This window comes from Cupressus sempervirens, chromosome 3 (assembly GCF_028749045.1).
Source record: "Cupressus sempervirens isolate cs-2001-9-10 chromosome 3, ASM2874904v1, whole genome shotgun sequence".
Lineage (NCBI taxonomy): Eukaryota > Viridiplantae > Streptophyta > Pinopsida > Cupressales > Cupressaceae > Cupressus > Cupressus sempervirens.
Window position 1 is genome coordinate 852,791,613 of NC_143120.1, and position 21,152 is coordinate 852,812,764.

At 31.9% G+C, this 21,152-nt stretch overlaps 1 protein-coding gene across 1 annotated transcript; it reads right to left on the bottom strand.

Annotated features, from left to right (window-relative positions):
- Positions 1 to 12,375: 12,375 nt before the first annotated feature.
- LOC149569468 (CASP-like protein PIMP1) lies at positions 12,376 to 13,865 on the bottom strand. The gene is made up of 3 exons (XM_089822166.1): positions 13,648 to 13,865; positions 13,077 to 13,191; positions 12,376 to 12,874 (listed from the first exon to the last, which is right to left on the bottom strand). Exons 1-3 carry the CDS (start codon positions 13,851 to 13,853, stop codon positions 12,593 to 12,595), a joined length of 603 nt encoding a protein of 200 aa, XP_089678292.1. The 5' UTR covers positions 13,854 to 13,865; the 3' UTR covers positions 12,376 to 12,592.
- Between the last annotated feature and the right edge of the window lie 7,287 nt (positions 13,866 to 21,152).

Here is a 21,152-nt window from a genome sequence, read left to right on the forward strand (position 1 = left end):
TACACAATTAAATGATGAAAATTTGGAATAACCCATTGCTTTCTTTACTAAAGGGCTTAATGATTATGAAGATACAATTATGTGGAGAGATAGGTCCTTATCGTTGTGAGGGCTCTCAAAAAATTTAGACATCTCTTGTCTCGCAATAGGGTCTAGCTTTTAGTTCCACATGAAAGTGTAAAGGATTTCCTCTTGAACAAGGATATCAATGAGAAGAGAGTTGGATGGATTACTAGAATCATGGAATATGCTATTGATATTAAGATCACCAAGTTGGTAAGAGGTAAGGGACTATGTGAGTACATGGTTTTATCTTTTGAGATGCATGAAGAGGCTACCCTCTTGATCCAAAAAGAGAAACTATTATAGGATGAAGATCAGATTGATCAGTTGCAGGACATGACTACCTTCTTGAAAGAAGGAAGATGCCCCCAAGGCCTAGATAGAGCCAAGAGGAGATAGTTTAGATTGCAGGCTATTCCATATGTCTTGGTGGATGAAGTATTATTCAGAAAGGATTCTGATGGAGTCCTACTCAGATGTATACAAATTGATCAGGTCAACAGGTTGTTGAAGGAATTTCATGATGGTCCTATTGGTGGTCATTTCTTAGCCAGAGTCATTATGATGAAGATAATGAGGGCTGGCTATTATTGGCTTACCCTATTTAATGAATGCCACACCATAATTGGGTAAGGAAGTGTGAGAAATGTGCTTTCTTCTCAGGAAAGTAAAGATTGGTTTCCCTTCCCCTCCATCTCATTCAAGTTGACCAACCTTTTCCCCAATGGGGTTTGAATTTTATTGGCCCAATAAATCCACCCTCTAGGGCTAGTCATAAATGGATTTTGACAGCCATAGAATATTTCACAATATGGACTGAGGCAATGAATTTGAAGGATGCAACAAAGGCCTTAGTAGTTGAATTCTTGGATGGAATTTTGATATGATTTGGTGTCCCCTTCCTATCATATCCAATAACACCAAATATTTTGTTGGAGCTCACATATGTTCTTGGGCTCTAGAATATGGGATATATTTGAGCACTTCCTCAAATTATTATCCCCAAGGAAATGGCTTGGTTGAATCCTCTAACAAAAATCTCATCAGGATCATGAGGAGGACAATTGAAGACAATCAGAGGAGTTGGCATGTCAAGTTAAAGACAGCCCTTTGGGCTAACAGAATTACACCCAAGAGAGCGGTTGGGAATTCACCTTTTATGCTAATTTATGGAAGGGAATCCATGCTTCCTATTTCACTAAAATTCCCCTCTCTTGAGCTGGCTCATCAATTGGAGCTAGAGGAAAATAATCGCATAAAAATCAGGTTAGCAAAACTGATTGAATTAGAAGAAAAAATGCAACAAGCTATGCATACACATGAGGCTCATCAATAGTAAGTCAAAATAATTTTTGATAGAAAAATTATAGCTAGGATTTTTAAGGGAAGGAGATTTTTTTCTCAAGTGGGATGCTAATAGAGCCAAGCTAGGAAGGCATTCTAAGTTTGATTCTATCTGGAGCAGGCCTTATGTTATCACCAGTTGTAAGCAGGCCAATGCTTTCTAGCTATCTAGGTCCAATGGTGATGTCCTACCCATTCCCATTAATGGGATTTACCTTAAACCTTATTTCTAGAGAGGGTTAAGGTTTTTTGTATATATAGGTTAGTTTCCAATTTCGAAGAAGTGTTGAGCACGAGTTATCTCTCTATAAGATAGCCAAATTCTGAAGTTTTGCAATTGCAACAAAGTCAAAGGTAGATTTATGATTTCACAATGCATAAGATTTTATTTTGTATGACTCCATAGCCTAATGAATACTTAAGGTCACTAGTCATATACATAGTAGGCTAGTATCCCCTCTAAGTCACCAAAATTGTTAGCCATATTTGCCCTCCCACCAAAAATTGAGATTTCTTTTCAAGCATGGCCAACGATTGTATCTATTCAAATATTCAAATGATCAGATGTTATAAAAGATATATTCAAACTTTTGCTTATCCCTTATTTTCCTAAGTTCAAGCTTTTATGCTTTATCCCCTTAGTGGCTCAAGTCATGATTGTGTGACTATCCTTCATCGCCTAGTCAATGGCTTAACCATCAAATAAGGTGACAACATGTGACATAATCATTTTAGTAGTTAGTGCGGCTTCATGGTTTAGAAGTCTAACATCTAGGTATGAATGGAAACATAGCGATCTCTCTTTATTGCTTGATTGCAGGGTTATGATCTTAACTCAAGGTTTAAGTTGTGATGTCATGATCCTTCCTTATTCACATGATCACATAGAGTTTAGTGTTAACATGGTCAGTATGGTGAAGTCACAAATCACCTTGTGCACATGGTCACCGGGGTCAGTGATGGGTTAAAGAACCAAGTCATGATATGGCAATAGTACATCATGTGTCTTAGATGGCCTAGGTGGAGAGAAAGTAATGACAATTAGGTCCATTTTTTCATGGTCATGGGAATCTCATGTCAAGTCAAGGTTCAAGTTGTGACATCGTGAATGGTGTGTTGGTAGTTTGGATCACAGTTCCACGCAGTCGTAGGCATCTAATGCTAGGTTAGATATTAAGTGGCAATGATGTGAGACACTAGTTTCACGTTCTTGCTCAATCACAATAGTTAAGGGGAGATGTTAAAAAGAAGTTGCAAAGCAATGATATGGTTTGTTCACAATTTCACAAGGTAAAATGGTTTTAATGAAGATAAAGGGTTGTAAAGTCGTGGTCAATTGTAGTCAGAGGTCAAACATGAAAGATAGAATATGATTGGTCCATATGGAAAAGCCTAAGGATTGACTCCAGTTGATCAATGGCATGGCTAACTCAGCGTACTGGGGTGATCCCACAATAATGGGTTCCACTTTATGACCAATTTTGACATTGAAATCAATATTTTTGCAACAAACATCACGTTCAACTGACTATATCTCAAAAACTATAAATAATTTCAAGATGACATAAACTAATGATTTTGAGTACTATGTTCCTACTTTGTAACTATATTTTTTAATCTGAAAAAAAAATTATTTAGGTTAATTTTTTCATCTCCTTCCAAAAGTGGTACATAATAAAATTCAATATTTTTAAAGAGTGATAGTCTGTTTCACACACATAACTTTTTTTATAGAAATGATAATGACATATTTCTTTTAGTGTTAGATTCCTAACATCAATATCTAGAGGATGCATTTGGTTTGATTCATTTTGGTTGAATATTGTATATTTTATGAAGTTTTGAAGTAACACGAATCATAATTCAGACATACATTCCATTTGACATAGATAATTTGAAGTCAATTTATCAGAAACCTTTTTTATTTAATAGAAAGATATCTCAATAAGCTAGTTCCTACATATTTTTCAAAAAAAAAAAGACCTAATTTACTAATTTTCCTGAGGTGTTGAAGTCGGTTGATGCTGAATCAGTAATGAACCTATAATGAGTTAAACTCATATTTGAAAGTCTTAATGAATATAATATGTATTACAATTATAGTCATTGGAAAGCTTTCTCTGAGTAGCACAAATTGGCATTTTTTATTTTATAGTAGGAGATCATTCAATCTCAATTTTAGGGGTCAAAAGAGCCAATTTCATTTTTTCTCCAGAAAACAACACCAAAAATTTGTAATTTGAGAAGTTCGCACGAACACAATGTTCACAGGAACTTGTCTAATATGTTTGTGTGAACAAATGTTCACACGAACGTATGAGAAAAATAATCTGACAATCATAAATTTAATTTAACGTGTTCGCGTTAACATTTATAATCATTTGTGTTCGCACGAACATACAAAAAAGGCAAATTTATCAAGATCTCAAACAGAAAAGTGGAATTTTAATCACAAAATCATTGTTACAAATATGTTCGTGCGAACATATTAACAAGTTATGTTCGCGCGAACATACCTTATTTAAACTTAATATGTTCGCGTAAACATAGTTAGTATGTTCAGGCGAACATAATTAAAATTTTATATGTGAACTTTTCATCATTTCACGATTTCCTTCGTCCCCCAAAAGTGGTACCCAGTATTGTGGGTTCACCTATTGATAACAAAGGAATCTTCTCCCTGATGACAAATCTAATTCTTTTGATCTCCTTCAACCACTTTCATCATTCTCAAGGTCTAATAAATGTAAAGGGACACTCCATCACCACTTGGTAATCCATCTAATCAATAAGAATGATAATGGCCATCGATTCTATCTTCTCAGGGCTCCATTTGTTGAACAAGTGAAATTCCCATGTCTTGATTTGTGCCATGATCAGATCTTTCCCAGATTTGTAGTAATTGTTCTCTGCAATCTTGAATGTAGTTTTCGAGTTTTATCTTAGGGAAGAAGCTATCTGAGTTATTCTTGCACTCTAAAAGTAGATTTTTTAACCTTTCTTAGGGTTGATCTTTCTTTGATTCTATAACGTTGTATGTTTATGCTTTGCTACTTTAATTTCCTTTGCCTTTGAGTTAATATACTCCTCTATTATAATATATTTCTTTCATTAATATATTTTGCAATACTTTCATGTCTTTGTGTTAATGCATTGTCTTCATTTCTTAACTATATGATTGTACCTACTTGGCTTTTGGATGATATAAAGTGAAGTCTCTTCCTTGTAGCATTCTTTTGGTTCTAATCTATATATGGTTGTTATATTAAGCAAGTATTGAATCTATATACTTTGAGGTTATATTGATGAACTATACATTCTTTGGCAGATATAAGGTTGAACATACTATTTGGTGTATCACCTCCTCTTAGATTAGATTAGGTAGTTTTCTTTCATGCATTATTTATCCCTTTTCCTCTCAAGAAATAGTTAGGTGCATCTTGATGGTAAGGAAGCCGACCTTCTTCAGAGATCTAATCTCAAGTCGCAAAGTCCCACACTTTAGAGATTGTTTCCATGTTACACAAGGTTGCCTTTAGGTAAGAAATTAGGAAAGGGTGCAATCTTTTGTGTCAAAAATAACCTCTTATGCCATAACCAAACATTTTCAAATTATGCAAAACAACATGTATCTTTAGAGAGGTCTAGATAGAACAAATTACCTCTTGTTTGATCACTACTTCCAATTAGTTCACTAGTAGCATAATAAATTGTTTTCTTCTTGTTTTGGAATTCAACTCAGTAGCATGAAATGTTCAACTATGCCACAGTCAACAAGTTATATTTCAAACTATCAACCCAATATGAATTCTCATATCTGATTTTATCATTCAGTATAATTGATTTTATCTTTCACATAGCATGGTGCATCATTTCCAAACTTTACACTACTTCTAGTATAATGTTATAGCTTTTAAAACTTACTTGTATCACCAATCATATGATGTGATTGACCACTATCAATTATCCATCTATTATTCTTATTCACATGTGAGATTAAAGCAATTTTATCATCTTGATCATATCCATCTTTCACTGCAACATAAACAACTTCTTTACCATTCTCATCATAATCATTATCAAAACCATTTTCTTCAATAATGTAACAAGATTTATTACCTTTATCTTTGTAAAATTTGTTACCTTGACTGTCTCTATTGTCTCTTCTTGCTTAGTATTTTTTGTCTTTCCTTTCTTCCTTCTCATCTCTATTAGGACACTTTGCTACAATATGACCAACTTTGTTACATGTAAAATAGATAATAGGAAGTTTACTTTTATATTTTCCCTTTTCTCTTGCTATCCTTCTTGTCAATAATGCTTCTAACTCATCAAGGTCATCATTTGATTCATAGTCACTATCCACATGCTTACTCTTTTTCTTTATTTTAGATCTATCAAGGGTTAGTTGAGACTTGAAAGAACATTCAATACTAGAAGGTGTATAGTTATTAAAATTTGACAATCCAAATGAAGTGAGCCTACCAATTAGGTCATCTAAGGTCAGATTAAATATACCAGGTGTACATCCTAAGGTAAGTGCACCAAGTTGTGACCTACCAAAAGGGGGGTATAAGTGGACACCTTTTTCCTGAAATCAGCAATTTCTGGACTTCAACAAGAATTTGAAGATAGTTACGCTCAAAATTTTAAGATATGACAAAAAAAAAAGTCATAGTCCTTTGAATCTAGTTTCTAAACTACTAATTTTTTTCCAAAATGGATTAGTTTTAGGTCCTCAAAAAAGGGGGCCACAAAAAGTGGTATTGTTTATTCCAAAAAAACATAACATAGTACAAAGTGTGGCCCCTCTAAAATTTTAACTTTTTTTTTGAAAATCTTTAATCGCTCTAGTCAAAAGTTACCTAACACTATGTAGTTTATCCCAGATTTTTTGGGTAATTTTATAATGTGTTTTTTTTTTAATGAATTTTTTAATCAAACACATCCCAAAAATGTGAAATATCTGTGTGCTCCCCCTAGAAATGATTGAAAACTAATCTAAAATCAAAACTTCTTTCTTTTAAAGTGGTTAGAATGGAGTCTAGTTTCTAAAAAACTAAGTTGTTGCAAAATTTGATGAACGAGCTAAAATCTACAACCCAATTAGTACATGTTGGTTTTTGACAAAAAATGGACATACATTCAAAAGAAATTATAGATGAAAGGATTGAAATAGTTCAAATAAAAAATAAATTATATGGTTGTGTAGCTAACATAGAGACCTACAATGTCATGTAACTTGATTTTATCGATGCTCAACCATGAGGAAATTGGAAGGAGAGCACACAAGAAAAATCAATCATTTTTTTATGTTTGTAGAAAAACACGTCTCATACCAGTTTATAGACTCCAAAGCTTTGGGTTGGATCCCCAAGGAAAAGCCAAGCATTAGGCTTGGTAGAATGTAAAGCTTTAAATAGCTCACGTGCGCCCTATAGTGTGTGCGTACTATAACGCGCACGTGTTATTTAAAGCCTTTTAAATTTACTTTTAAATAGCGCGTACACGCTTTGTAATTTTTTTTTGAAAAGTGCGCATGCGCTTTAATGTGTACACGCTATGACTTGGCACACCCAAGCCATAGTGCGTACGCACTATAGCACGTGCGTGCTTTGCAAAAATAGAATGAAAAAAAAGGTTTCATCTTTTTGGCACCACAACTTGGTGCACTTACCCCTTAGTTCTTTTATTGTAGATACTCTAATTGCATAGATAGGAATTGTAGAGTCATTAATACCTTGTTGATCATAGTCTCATCAGATATGTCTACTCCAACAACTCTAATAGCATCCACAACCTCCTTGATTCAACCATAATATTATGCAATAGCTTGTTCTTTCATTCGCATGTCATCAAATTTTCCTCTCAAACTATTTTCTTTAGCCCTTAACACATTTTCTTCTTCTTTATGGATTTGTGCAAAATTATCCCACATTTTCTTTACATTAGTTTAATCCTTTACATCATCAAATTCAACATAAATTAGAGAAGATTCCAGATCAATCATCATTTAACTATGTCCCTACTTCTCCTTTATTTGTTCAATTGCCATGGGTCTAGGAACTTCAATGTATTCATTCTCTGAACAATATAATCTAGAATCTCCAACACCAGATAGATGCAATTTCATTGAAAGTATTTCCATGAGCTAGGAAGTTCTCTTTACTTATCTTAGGTACCTCTCTCTTATATATCTAGATCTTTAGCTTAAGTTCCTTCAAACTTTCCTTACAAGTACCAAAATATTTTATACCATTTTTTAGAATGAATAGAGTAACCAAGAGGGAGGGGGGAGGGGCGGGGTGGCATGAAGGTATAGGAGGAGCATCAGAGGGTGGGATTTTGAATTTGGAGGTGAGTGGAAAAAACTCAGGCAATGGAGAAGGTGCTTTGGAGTAGGTCAAAGCCTATATCAATGGAGTGACCAATCATGAGTTTGATAGATTTAGAAGGATGGGGACCCACAAAGCATTCAGGGAGACCCTAGGAAAGAGGTTAATCATGCTAATAATGTTGCACTGGAGATTCCCTAGTTAGTGGATATCAATTCTAGGAAGGAGAACCATTAGTTGGATCCCCTTAGATCTTGAGATGAGCGGGTGTATTCAAAACCTTGGGTGACACTTTTTAGTATTAACTCGCTTGGGAAATCAATTTTCCTAGATATTAAGGTCATTTCAAACAAGGAGAAAGGGAACATTGTGATTATGGTGTTGGGTGAACATGAGGATCACAATATTGCTCTAATGGCCTTGAATCTTATGGGTAAGTTCATTGCACCCCATCCTAACATTGATATTGTTAGATATTTTGCTAAAAATATGAGAACTTAAGGGAAGTGTGGAAATTTCAGCCATAGAAAAAGGATTCCTATCCTTTTCCTTTGCCTATCAAGATGATTTTTCAAAAAAAAATTATGGCGGTCCCTGGGTCTTTGGTAGAGCCATTCTAGTACTTCATAGTAGTCTACCCAACTTGATTTGAATGATTCTTTTTTTATTCAAGCCTTGGTCTAGGTTAGACTCCTAGAACTCCCTTTAGAGTTCTGTATGAGGATGTCTTTAAAGGGGTAGCTAGTTCCTTTGGTGAACTCCTTTCTATTGATCATGTCACTACTTCACACAAAATACTAACCTATGCCAAGATTTGTGTGGGAGTTGAACAAGATGGATAAATGCCAGAAGTCATGGAAATCCACTCTAACCTAGGAAAGGACATCCAAAAGTTGGATTTTGAGAGCGTGTCTTTTGCTTTCTTTAACTACAAGAAGGTGGGTCACACTACCAAATTTTGTCTGACATTTATAGCCAAGGAAAAGGCAAGAAAAGTCCAGAAAAATGAATGGAGTAGAAAGGAAAAGTAAGAAGAAATAATAATATTGGACTCATTGTTTGTTGGATGTAGCCCAGGGTTTGGGTGAACCACATTAAATCTTGGTGTCTTGTGTTCTCTTCTGTGTGATTTATTATTTTTTTGATATTGGTTATATTTGCATGTAATTGTTATTTCTATCTATGGTTAATCCTAAATAGAGACATCCCTCCTTAGAGAAATCTTTGTAAATGCAATTCTGGAGGAAGGAGAATCTCAAGGTAAACTTTAAGAAACCCGCCTCCAGAAAAAGATATAAATTATTGGCGAATCTTTCATCATTTTGAAAAACCAAATTATTTTATTGGCAAATCTCTCAATTTTTTATTTTAAATATTATCTACATTAGCGATTAATTTGGAGTCATAATTTTTGAGTAGAAAATATTGGCAAATCTTAACAATAATAGAAAGTTCGCTAATCATCATGGAATATTACAAATCAAAATTGAACATGCTTTATCTCATGGAAATTATGAGGATAATTACATTATATTTTAAATCAATAGTGAAAAGTAAATATTGGTAATATATCCCTAAAGTAACTAATAATTATGATAATTATTAGTGAATTAATTTTAATTTCTTCGATAATATATAATATTTAGGTGAATCATATCTAATCATGTATCGAATATTGTGGTGAATCTTTGAGTTTAAAATTTTTAATAAAATAAATTATTGAGATGTTTTAAATATTTTAGAACTAAATTTAATAAAAATGTGGTGATTTAGGTTGCATTAAATCTTAAATTATTAGCCAAATTACTAGCAATTTTTTTTTTCTAAAATTCATAAAATTACAAATATTCACCACTAGAAAACACCCTAAGGGAGATAGACCTTTTGCAGCTCTAGAACCCTTGTATTCTATTCTTCTAGCAAGCTTAAACATAGTAGTGGGCTATGCCTTTGCCACAACCTTTGTAGGTTATACATATGTATATTGGATGCCTTGGATCTCAGAATTAGCTAATAAAACCATGAGGTCAGAGGTGCACAACCTTACTGAGAAGCCATGTGAGAATAAATTGCTTGTGCACTTATTTGCCCTCACCCACTACTTATTCATCCATGTTGCTTTCACTTATAAAAGATTACATGGAGTTCCAACTTGGCTCGCAAAGTTTTCAACTTTTAATTGTTTTGTTAATAGATTTGCCAATACACTTTTAGGGGGGGTTGAAATGACCTAATTTTGGAAAACATTATTTTGTGTCAATTATGAGAATAGAAATGTTTAGCATGAGCTATAGCACTATTATTTTTAATTATTTTTATTAACAATGCAATGTTTTGAATTAATGACCTCCCCAAAGGAAGCCATGCCAATTCACTACTGTACTGCGGGTGGCTCTTAACACTATTATTTTTTGTTGTTATTCCTTTGTAACAATTGAATTTGTTTTTTTAATGGGTTCTTGCTTTTAATGGGGTTGTGTTTCTTTTCCCTACCTTGTTGTGCATTCATTATTAATGAGATTAGAGCTCCAACTTCCCTTGCCAAGCATTAGGATACTTTGTAATGTTTTAAATTAATAAATTTGCACATTACGAGAGTGAAAAATCTTCTATAAGCTACACTTCTATCAACTTGCAAATTGGGTATAACAGTTAACAAACTCTTTTCATCATTCTTGTTGTTTCACTTTAGTTGGATGTGGTTAGGTGTCATTGTAGAGGGTCATAATGAACAGGACCGGATTGTAGAGGTTACATGTGGTTGGGAGAAGCTTAAAAAGTGTTGAAGAAGATGAAAGTTCTATAGAATTTCAAAATCTTTTAGAATGAAGGAAAGTCCACCAAAAACTTCTAATAAAATATTATTGTTTTTTACTTTATTTTTTAATAAAAATAATAATTAAAAATAAAAATGTATAAAATCTATTTTTAAACTTTACAATTGCTTATAGAATGGTAGGGAAAATTCTAGAGCTTCAAAGAATAACTAAATCCCTAGTAAAATTAGATTTAGCCAATCATTAAGAAGAAATTATTGACAAAAATATTTTAAAAATAAACCATATCAAAATTTTAGCCTAAAAATAGGAACAAAAAATTAATACATTTTAAATATTGGCCATTTAATATATTGCAGATTAGTGAAGAAAAATTGCCAACTTTTTGAAAAAATTGCAATCTAAGAAAATTATCCAACTACGAGATAATTATATTGTGACTTAATGATATTCGAGGTTGTAAAACATATATATAGCAGTCACGAGAATCTCTAGTTGGGAAATTATTTTGAGGCCATAATTTTCAAAACTATTTCGAAAGTTTGGTTTTCAACGAGCACCATTCTATCCATTTCGCATGTCAACTTGAAAAGTGGAAGTAGGTATATATATTCATTATTTCACGATGGCGTCTAGGTTTGTGTTTAGGCGACGATGACGGAAAAAGGAAGATTCTTTCATTCAGACCTACCTACTTGCCTTGTGGCTAATTTTTCCTTAAGAAAGTTTCAAATTCTAATATAATATACTTAATCAAATATTATAATATTTGGTTAAATAATATTTTAATATAACAATAATATATAGTATTTATAATTTATTTTTATTAGAATAATTGTCTGCAATATATAATTTTAAGTTATATTGTTCTTATTTTCATTAATTCTTAGGAATTACACTTGTATTTAAATTGTTAGCAAATTATTTTTTATTTTTAATATTTAAATTGAATTTTCAAATAAAATAATTATATTTTTAATTCTTTTTTAAATTTTAGCATATATATGTCAAATCATCTTCATTGACAATTAAGAAGATGATTCAATGCTTAAGATGTATCATAAGATAAGAATATATTCTTAGAATTTCTATTTGATTAAATATAGAAGAGAAAGTAAACCTTTCAACTACAAAATAAAATATAAAATAAGTTAGAAATGATGTGGTCTATTCTACTTTTCCAACTCAAAAAATTAATTGTTTCATTTAATTTGCATAGTTGGTAAAAATTTGAGGACCACAACAAAGAAGTGGGTAACATCATTTAAAGATGAATTGAAATCTTAAGAAAAAATCTGATTTTATGTGAAAGTTTCATGAAGGGTAAACTATTTCTGAAGTTAAAGGATTGTAAAGTATGTAATGGCACTGTCATATGTGGAAGTTCTATAGGAGGCAATTTATCTAAAATTGTGTCTTTAGAATGACCATCTACAAGAGATGTAAATTTTTATATTTTTTATAGTTTTTTGAAAGGAGAATTACATTAAATTTTTAAAATTTGTCAATGGGCCTTTGGTCTACGAGTGAAGTCAAGTCGAATGACTCAAAAAGAGCCCACCAAGGATCAAGTCTTGGGATCATGCCCCAGGTAATTTTGCTGTCTTGCAAATTTGAACCCTCCATCAAAAAATTTGTAAAATTTTTAGTTTGGTGTATTTATTTATCATTTTATATCAAGTTATAAGTTTATTCTAGATGAATAAATACAAGAATATAATTTTTTAAATTATTAAAATTGAACAATTATATAAGACCTCAAAATTATTAGAAATAAAGATCAACGAGTACCTACTCCAAAGCATCGTTAAAGAAAATTGTGAATGAAGAAACTCCTCCATTTAAAAAATACTAAATTGTGAAACAAATCCATCAAAATTTCAAGCCTTCTCATTTATCAATAAATTAACTCGGTTTGGATTATAAATTACAGAAATTAAAGAAACACTATAACTGAACTCAACACACTTCACCTTCGAAGGATATGTCAGCGAGATCTGATTCAGAACTATGCATACAAAAGGTGTTGATAGTTCTTGATATAAAGTAGTTTGTACAATTACAAAGACATTCCTAGCAGCCATCGGCTTCCTGCTTTGTATCAGGGCTTTGTGCACTAGACACAGCCTTACCAGTTGGGGAAGACAAGTATAAGGAAAGGTTGTACCCGGAAATCACTGCACAGCCCGCCAAAATGAAAAACCCCAAAAACTCCACACACACAGAAGCCAATGCAAATCTCAGAAACTTTTTAGCTGCTGCATCATACAACTCTCCTCCTTGAAGAAATTCTTTTGTTAACATTATGCATCCAATGCCGGCGGAAATACTAGATAAAATTACATAGGACATAACCTGTTTCATCAAACCCAGAGATTCAAATAAATCATACATTTCTACACCTTCAGAAACTCAACTCAAAGCTTTTTCCTGATAAAAGATTTCTAATCTTTTTGCATTATCTTCTGAGTGATTTTTCAAGGCTTAATATGATCACTTAATAAACAAAACATTATAAATCCAAAGCATTTAAATATTTTCCTGATAGAAGCCATGCCTGATCAACGATGCAGCTGAGGTAGAAACAAAACCCTCCAGTGATTCCACTCAGTATTTGTATAACTCTCATAAAGGAATATAGACACCCTAAAACATCGGCAGCTACAACAAATCTGCAACAGACGAAATCTTTGTGACATAATGTCTCAATCTGGCGGAAACTTGCCTAAATTTAAGAGAAAATGAGTAAAAGAAAGAACACTAGTTGAAATTTAAGAGTACATGAGTGAAAGGAAGAAAATATGCTGAAATTTAGGAGGACATGAGTGAAAGAAAGAAAATATGCTGAAATTTAAGGGGAAAATAGTAAAACGAAGAAAACTTGTTCAAATTTAAGAGAAGAAGTGCACAAGGAAGAGAAGTTGCTGAAATTTAGGAGGAAATGAGTGAAAAGAAACTCCAAAATTTAGAAGAAATGAGTAAAAAAAATAAAACGGCTGAAATGTAAGAGGAAATGAGTAAAAGGAAGAAGTTTTTTTGCAGAGGACATAAATTTAAGAGAACATGAGTAAAACGGAGAAATTTTTGCTGAAATTTAAGAGGAGATGAGTGAAAGAAAGAAAACTTACCTTAAGGGTTTGTAGTCTGTGAAACGGTATTCCAGGTCTGATGCGCTGCCATTGCCGGATGATGTTGTCTTGCTCTTCAACATTACAATCAGCGAAGTCAGGAAAAACGAAAAGGCCATAGATCTTAGAATCAGGTTCTGTACCGGAGTGGTCGCCGTCGTCGTCATTTTTGGATCTGAGTAAAAACAATGAACGAGCTCAATCATTCATTCATTCAACGCTCTTCAAGAATCTTATATTGAGTGCAGATTAGAATTGCTTCAAAGGACGACCATTAGCCGTCAGCCACGTGTTGTATTCGGTGGATGAGCTGGACTGAAATCCGTCAAGTAAAGAAGCCATATTCCCACATAAATCATACCCATGACTCTTTATTTTAATTTAAACTTTTGTAGTTTCTCTCACTTAAGTCAAGCTCGCTCTCTTAAAATATTCAATTTAATTTTGGGGGGTTTCGTTGTGCAGTCATGTCTATCATTGTTTTGGGTTTATAGTCAACTTCACTCTATAAAGAAGAGAGATTTTTTGAAGATTCGTTGATTTTAAATTTGAGGTAACTTTAAAGTTGAGAACTAAGGTCAAATGTTAATTTTTATATGCTCCTTTAATAATACCGCGTGAGTCATTCGTACGAAATAGTTGAGTACAATAATTTTTCATGTGCTAAATTAGTTTTCTAGAAGTTATAATCGTAACTTGCTAGTCTGTGATGCTTTTTGGTTGGTCTAAATAATTTCCCCCCTTTATTTGCTGCCTCTTTTATTTGGTTGGTCTAAATAATTTCCCCCCTTTATTTGCTGCCTCTTTTAAGTGTATGAAGTTACGTATGTGCTTTCATTTAAGTTATGGCATGCCTGTTTAAGATAAGGATTTAAGGTAGGTATTTTTTGGCTTTTTTTTTAATGTTAATAGATATTTTATTTCGAGAGAGATATATGCATTTAAAAAATAGTTGGTGTTTTATGGTTTGGTGAAGATATGTATTAAATATTTACTTTAAAAAAATCTTAGATGTATCTTTTAATACTGAATTATTATTGTTTTTATAAAAATTATATTCTTTTAAATTGTAATCATCTATGTGTTCTACAATTTAATGGTTGTTTAGTTCATTTTTTAGTTGTATTTAAATTAATATTTAATTAACATCTTATATAATTTAATTCATTTTCCTTTTCTTATTGATGTAAAAGTCAAGGTGGGATTTAAATCTAATATATCCTCCTTTACTTTTCCCTCTCTAGCTATGCAAAAATTGAGGTAGGACCTAGTTTCTATACATCCTCCTCTATTTTTGCCTCCTATCACAAAATTCATCTCTCTCCTAGACCCTATCTTGGTAAATTCAAGATTCAGATGTCTTTTTATTTAATTTTCTTTCCATCTTTGTGATTCATTTGTAACCACTTAAACACTTTTTGTTCCCCATACCTTTTTCTTAAAAATAGTGTCTTTATAGGTTTCTCTAGGGCAACCTATACCTTGGAAGGCTAATTTTGGGGGTTGTGAGCCTAATACAAAATTCCATTCACTTTTATCACTATTTGGAGTTGGCCTACACAAATTTGAGGTACGAAACTACTATTAAGAGTTGGCCTATACAAATTTGAGGTACAAAACCACAATTAAAGTAACTCATTTGCTCCATTTTGAGATAACATCTAAGAGGAGATTACCAAGAGCTAGAAACATACAAGCACAAGGTGGACATTTGCAAGTGGAAGCCCAAGTTTTGATGTTATATCCATTTAAAAGGGTTGATCATCACATTCACGCATTCCAGTCAAACACAATCAATCAAGCATTCAAAACATCATGGAGTGGCAAACAGATTATGAGTATAGCTAGGAGTACATTTTCCCTTGGGGACTTAGATCTATTCTTTGTTACATAATTACTACACATCTTGATGGCACTTATATACTAGGTTTCACTCTTACGATCAGATCTTAGCATTACATATATATTTACTAGCCCATTTGCATTTTAGACATGCAATCTAAATACACAAGAATTATCACACACTCTACATTTCCTAACACTAGTACATCTGGGGGTCATTTTCGACCTACTTTTTTGATGACAAGCCAATTTGGCTTGTCAAATTCATTTAAAAAAAAAATATTATCCTGATAACGTCAAAATTTTGACGACAGTTAAGTTTAAAGTTGAAATTTTGACATTGTCGGGGATATAAACAAAACAAAAAAAAAAAGTGAATCTTCATTCATTCATGCAGCAAAGTGTGGGCGTGCGGGAGGGAGGCTTCAAGAAGATTTTTACAGTTGTTAAAGGTAAGGGTTTTTATATGTTGATGGTGGCTTTTTTGTCATGAAAACCTTTTGAATTCCAACCTAAAAGTGTGATTTTTATTTTTTGTTGTTCCAATTTGGCTTGAGATTGGAATTGGTGCTGCTCTGTAGCTTATGATTTGTGGCAATTGGTCATCATTGTAGTTTTTATCTTGAAAGCCTTTTGCCTTGTGACTTTAAAATGTGATGTTTTTATGTTCTTGAATTAGCTCAAGATTCAAACTAGAGCTGTGTATAGCTTACGACTAGGGCAATTGGTAGTCATTTCAGTTCTTAGGAGTTACTTATTGTTAACGCATCATTTTAGTAGCAATGAAATGCTCTTAAAGGAAGAATCTTAAGCATTAGCAATTAATCTTAGTAGTGAAATGTATTAGGGTTTGTTTATATAGTCAAATTCAAAAGTTTTCTTTGTTAGGGTTTTTTTTTTCTAAAATTTTAAGTTCATTTGCAGCATGTTGAAATGCATGTGACATGTTGAATGCCAAAGTTAGGCCCTTTCTTTCCCGCTAATTATTCAGTCACTCATTTTCACATATTTGTTCTCTATTTTATTCGATATGTAATCTTCCACATTTTAAAAAATTAATTACATCAACACATGCTCATTTTCATTCTCTTATCTTTACAGGTATCTGGTGGCTCTTAGAGGTAGAGACTTCTTTAACCAAATTTCAAAGTTTACACTTTGGTGAGTAGATTTTACAATCTGTGATTTTTTTTAATATTGTTTTTTATTTGATTGTGTGAGCATTTTGTATATCAAATATTTAGTTTACACTACAATTCATCATTAGATGAGGAGAGAAAGCATAAAAAAAAGTGAAGTAAGTTAGAGAACTAAATTCTTTAGAAAGGGAAAAGAGTTGTAGAAAGAGAGTGGTCAGTTGGTCAAAAGAGTCAACTATATAAGTGAAAGATAAGACCACAAATAACCTTAGGCTATTATTTTCATATGTTTTTATTTTCTTTTATATTTATATAATATCTCAAAATGAATTTTGACCATATCCACAGAATAAACCCCAAAACCAAAACCTGAACTAGTACCGAGATCAATAACTTAGAATAAAGGAAGTGAATGACAAAAAAGGTACATGTCATGAACATGCCTATGGTTATGCCTCTAGACAACATGAGGGGAAACACCTCTCAACCCTATTGGTGGTTGCCATTCCCAAACCCTAATTTGGTTTTAAAAAGAAAATGTAAAAAATTGATTTGAGCTCGACCACATGGAAATACAATTTTTTGGTACTAGGGACTCGAATTGCACATGCCATGTTTGATTGAGAATTTGATACTTATACAAAATAAATATTAAATGTATTTGGCATAAAATAACAACAATATTTTTTCTATTTTTGAAGTATTTTAACATTCTTTAATTCGCAGGGTTTTTAAGAAAATATTTAGTTCTAAACCCATGTTTCATTTACACATTGTTTTCCATGTCAAAACCATTTACATTTACACACTATTTTACAAGTTTCTAAAATAGTGTGCACTTTAAATTGAGTTAATTTCTTTTATTTTGAATTTAGAAATTGGAAATATGTGCACATAATAAGAGGAATTTTAATTATTTAATTAAAAGGGAAATTTTATTTTAATTAAATGAGACATATAACAAGTTGATCAAATTTTAGGATATAATCAATTTAATGATTATTTTAATTATGCAAAGTGCATTTATTGCATAATAAGATCTAGTATTAGTTTAATTTGATTATTTTAGAGTAGGGGCACATAATTTACTAGACCAAAATCATATTATTAAAATACCTAGGTATAGATTAAACCCATTTAGACCTATACCCCAATTTGACCTATAGCTAGAGTTTTATAATTTTGACAGTTAATAAAAGGTTTGGGGGTCCCAAATCCAAAATAGTCTCATTTTGATAGTTTTTTGATATTGCATATATGAATCTTTGTCCTCTACTATCCCTCATGGTGATTAAATTACCATTATTCCATTTTAGAACTTACTTTCATAGATCATATTCTCCTTTCCATGTCATTTACAATTCCTTCTCTATAGGAAAAGAAGACTAAGAAAAAAATTCTACATTATGTCAAATCTTCATGAATTAGCATCTTATCATGTGCTAATCATATTTCATTTGTTACAAGGTTTTAAAAATTCTTATATAGTAACCTATAATTTTTTGACTTATGTATCCTAGAATCTCAACTATATAATCTAGTTGTTCCTACTTCTCTCCCACCTTCTCAACCTGTTCTTCCTCCTTCACCTCATCTTCTTCAAAATATTAGAAAGGAGTTTGACATGGTAGACAAATTATGTAATACTTCAGACAAGATTTCTCTTTAGAAACTTCAAACTTCTCCTACATATCATGAAGCCTTGCAAAGATCATTAACTACACTTCCAATTCCACATCCCAATACAGATAATATACATTCATTTTTCCAATGCATGAATGCTACTCCTATCCCACCTAAAATCATGTTTGGTCAAGATTATTTATCTTCTAAAGAATTTCAAGATCAATATGATTCCCTTATGCTAATTTTCCTTATTAATAATAATCACATTCATAGGACCTTAATTGATAATGGTTTTGGGTTAAATGTTTTTAGTATGAACATACTGAAAGAGACCAAAGCTGATATTTTAACCATTACACCTAAAAACATTCCTATATAGGACTTTGATAATGTTTCTAATAAATAAATAGGTATCATTATCTTACATATTAAAGTATGTCTAGTTATTATAGATACTCCTATTTATGTGATGTTTGGATCTCTTAATCATTAGCTTTTTTGGGAAGACCTTGGTTGTACGTTGTGCATGTTAGAAAGTCAAGTTTATCACACCCCCTAGTGTTTCTTGATCAATGCCAATATTTATATTGTATAGTTCATTTAATTTGCTTAGATGCCATCTTTATTGAAGAGATAGTATTATTTAATTATTTAATTATTATTGATTATATACAAGATACTACTAATTCTTGTATGCTTATATTTCATATAATTTTATAGCCTGAATATTTGCTTGTGAAGAAAGTTCGCGCCTAACAATATGAACCTAGAACAAAATAAGGTGACAATTGCTAGATTGTGGTCTCAGTTCAAAAGAAATGATGATGGAAAATGTTATTGTCCTTGCAAAAAATGGAAGGGCTTAAAGAATTGAAGAATTCTAATCACAACAACACAAGGATATTATAAGGAAGATTATCACATTAAAGGGGGAAAGGATTTTCGTCCTTTGGTGAATGTGGATTTTGAACTGGTGGAACATGGAGGTGTGAATATCAAAGTAAAAAGTAATGCTCCCATGGAAGAAGATGATCCTAAGGTAGAGAACACAATTGAAGATGTTGGTGTTGGTGCAACTGATAAGGTGCCAGAGAACAGGATTGAAGAAGATGTTATTGGCGCAACTGTTGAAGATGATGATAGTCGTGCATCTAATGATGATGATAAAGAGAACCTTGATATACCTATAATTCAAAAGGCATACAAGCCCCTGTACCAAAGCTCCCAAACAATGCTTCTCACCGTTGTATTGTTGTTGGTAAACTTCAAGGTTATGAATGGTATATATAATGTAGAAATCTCACGTATGCTAACGTATAGTGTCATTTTTATCATCTTATATGTTAGCGTACCATTAATGTTCTTTATATTAGCAATATTTTTCCATAAGTTGATAGGTCAATTTTTTTTACCACCATCAAACATTCTACCTTGCTCTTACTGAGAATTATCCACCACTATTATAGATATTTGAATGGAGTATCAAACAATACATGCATGTCCTAATGATCATATTATATATCACAAATAACATGAATTTGCAACAGAATGCCCTGATTGTCATGTTAGTAGATATTGATTAGATCAAATAATGAAAAAGGTGCCCCACAGGGTTCTTTAGTAAATTCTCATTATTCCACATCTGCAATGATTATTCAAGTGTACTAGCTTGGCACAATTTATGGATTACCATGCACACAATAAAAGTCAAGATGACATTATACAAATACCTACGGATGGTTTTGCATTTAAGGACATGGAATATAGGTGGCCAATATTTAAAGAACAACCTCATAATCTAAAGCTTTCATTGGCAGTAGATGATGTCAATCCATTTGGAGAGATGAGATCTATTTACTTAGTTTGGCCTTTTTTTTTTTATTAACAATAATATTCCTATTCCTCCTTGGATGTCCATAAAGAGGGAGCACATATTATTGACAATGATTGTACCGGGTATTTTCCCATTTAATAGTCATCTAAATTCATTTATAAACACAGTATCAAAATGGTTGTAATAATTATGTTTTGTTTATGTTCATTCAACTAGGTAAGTACCAAGTGAAAGATATAAATGTATATATTGAGCCCTTTATTGATGAGTTGTTGGAGTTATGGAATGGGGTCACTATGTATGACGTCTCTAGACTAATTGGTGAAAGAAAAATTTCAATTCCATGCAATACTTGAATGGACAATGCATCATGCCCCTGGACTAACACATTTTTGTGGTATGTAAAACTGTTAACATATATTTTTGGTATATAATAGTTCTAATGCATTTGCCTTGTATGTTTAAGTTACATGTGATAATTATAAATATGAATCTTATAGTACACATGTTATCCAATTATACACGATCTTGTAGGTCTTTAGACACTGAGAAAATTTGCATGTCTAATTTGTGGTCCAAAGATGAAATCTCATCATTCAAAATGTTTAAGAAAGCAAGTGTTCAATGAGCATGTAGACACTTTCTCCAGAAAAAATCATAAGTATCAAATTGTCACATATTTTCAATGGGAAATAAGAGGCAACATCAAAGCCACAAAGAATGACACCTCATATGTGGATGAAATGAATGTTAAAAAAATTGTTTGATGATGAATGTAATATTTATGAATGTTTCTTATTAATGAATTTAATATCATGTTATTGAATTTTTTTATGTGATTATAATGATTACATGTTCAGGAATTATTGATGAATGTTTATAGGTATTCATGAATTATATGTCATGTTAATGGATGTTATGTGAATATAATGATTGATGTGTTCACAAATTATTGATTCAAATGTTTATACATATTAATTAATTGTATGTCATGTTAATGAATGTTGCTTATTATTGAATTATATTTAATGTTATTGAATTTTTCTATATTATTATACTGATTA

Excerpts from the sequence above, each read along its gene's own strand:
- LOC149569468 (XM_089822166.1), bottom strand. The coding sequence starts at position 13,853 with ATGATTGAGCTCGTTCATTGTTTTTACTCAGATCCAAAAATGACGACG. Across the intron at positions 13,192-13,647 it reads ACAGACTACAAACCCTTAAG|ATTTGTTGTAGCTGCCGATG; the intron begins GTAAGTTTTCTT and ends CGTCTGTTGCAG. Across the intron at positions 12,875-13,076 it reads TCAGCTGCATCGTTGATCAG|GTTATGTCCTATGTAATTTT; the intron begins GCATGGCTTCTA and ends TTGATGAAACAG.